General features: G+C 49.7%; 1 protein-coding gene across 1 annotated transcript in view; it reads right to left on the bottom strand.

Moving 5' to 3' along the window:
• Positions 1 to 1257, bottom strand: part of wipf2a (WAS/WASL interacting protein family, member 2a) — a 3610-nt gene extending 2353 nt beyond the window's left edge. The window contains exons 1-4 of the mRNA XM_019864487.1: positions 1238 to 1257; positions 653 to 876; positions 329 to 418; positions 4 to 76 (exon numbers count right to left, since the gene is read on the bottom strand). Coding sequence (XP_019720046.1) covers positions 4 to 76; positions 329 to 418; positions 653 to 876; positions 1238 to 1257 — 407 coding nt within the window. The remainder of the gene's footprint in view (positions 1 to 3; positions 77 to 328; positions 419 to 652; positions 877 to 1237) is intronic.
• Between the last annotated feature and the right edge of the window lie 228 nt (positions 1258 to 1485).

The raw sequence follows: 1485 nt of genomic DNA, 5'->3' as shown, positions 1-1485 counted from the left end.
GGCGGGCGGGGCGCCGACGGCCGGGACCCCGGCGGCTTCAGGGCGGACCTGCCCACCGAGCCGCCCGATGAGCCGTCTGAGGGAGGCGGGGCCGCAAATATCAACGTCAGGCGACACAAATACGTCAACCGGATACCTACTTTGTCTGGGCGGGACCGACAATATTCTACTTCCTGTTGGACTAAAAAAACTGTCACAATAATAATAAGAATAAGTAGTAATAATCAACGCTCTCCCATATGACATAAACAAGTACGCGACACAAAAGGATGAATGGAAAATGTACAAAGTGTGTGTATTTGAATGAAGTGTTTTTGTTCATTTTGACCTCCAGCTGGTCGTAGCTTCGGCACGCCTCCTTGGAAAAGCCCCCCCATTCCCATTGGACCTCCTCCTCCTCCTCCTCCTCCTCCAGATTCTGTAAAAAGACAACATCAATGCATCATTGCTCAGATGCGCTGCTTACTGTGATGATGACATTTTTTTTTTTTTTTTTTGTGTCTTAACCCAAAAAAAGGTTAAAAGGTCAACAAGACATCGATTGCGGATTCGGGCTACGAGTGCGGCGAGCAGACTCGCGGTGGTTGGCGCGAGCCACAAAAGAAAGTCTAAAATCGGTGACGGACAGACTTCGGGACAGATTGCTGCTCACTCTCGATGACGGGGGCGCTGCGGTCGTTGACCACGCCCACTTTCTTCAGCCTGGCTCCCTTGTGGATGTCGGACAGCAGGGCTCCCCTGCCTTTGTCCTCGGACGAGCTCAGCTTGGGAGGGGACCGGGAGGGGGCGGAGGAGGGGGCGGGGGCATCCTGTCCCTCTGGTGGCACGCACTTGGGACTTTTTTTTTTTTTTGTCTTCTTGAAGGACGCCGCACCCCTTCAGCGCTTCCGCTGATGAGATGTGCTCCCACTCCTACATCAAAATACATGCGGGACATGACACACCGAAGCCGAACAATGAAATTGATTTTGCGGGCCCCGGCAAATAAGTTCTGCCTGTAACATGTGACACGGCTGTGCGCGCGCAGACCGGCTGACTCAGGTCAAGTCTCCGCATCTCCCCAAACAGGTTTTTTTTTTTTTCTCTTCTCGCTGCTCGCTGTGGAATCCGGCCCGGCGAGCTGGCGACTACACCGAGACGCACTCTCGCTCAAGCAGAACCTTGGTTAGACGAGTCAGGAGAGGAAGTGGGACTTGCTGGACGCTTTTGAGGTTTTGTGACCAAAATTATTGCGCACCTGAAATCAACTGTGGTCATTTGTCAAACTGACCTGACTGGATGGACCCTGCGCCAGAACCAATAATTTGTTTCAAAAATAAATTTACATTTAAAAATACTTTTTTTTTTTCAAGGCAATTAAAAAAAAAAAATCAATTCAAAGTGTGACCTAAATTTGTCCAATGGAAAAAAAAAAAAGGACAATTTAACGCTCAACTCGTAAACATCTGCAGTCAAACCTAAAGCAAAATTTGACAGTCCCCTGCT

This window comes from Hippocampus comes, unplaced genomic scaffold (genome assembly GCF_001891065.2).
Source record: "Hippocampus comes isolate QL1 unplaced genomic scaffold, H_comes_QL1_v1.1 scaffold371, whole genome shotgun sequence".
Taxonomy (NCBI): domain Eukaryota; kingdom Metazoa; phylum Chordata; class Actinopteri; order Syngnathiformes; family Syngnathidae; genus Hippocampus; species Hippocampus comes.
Note: the sequence above shows the minus strand (reverse complement) of the source record. Positions and strands in the feature narration are given on the sequence as shown.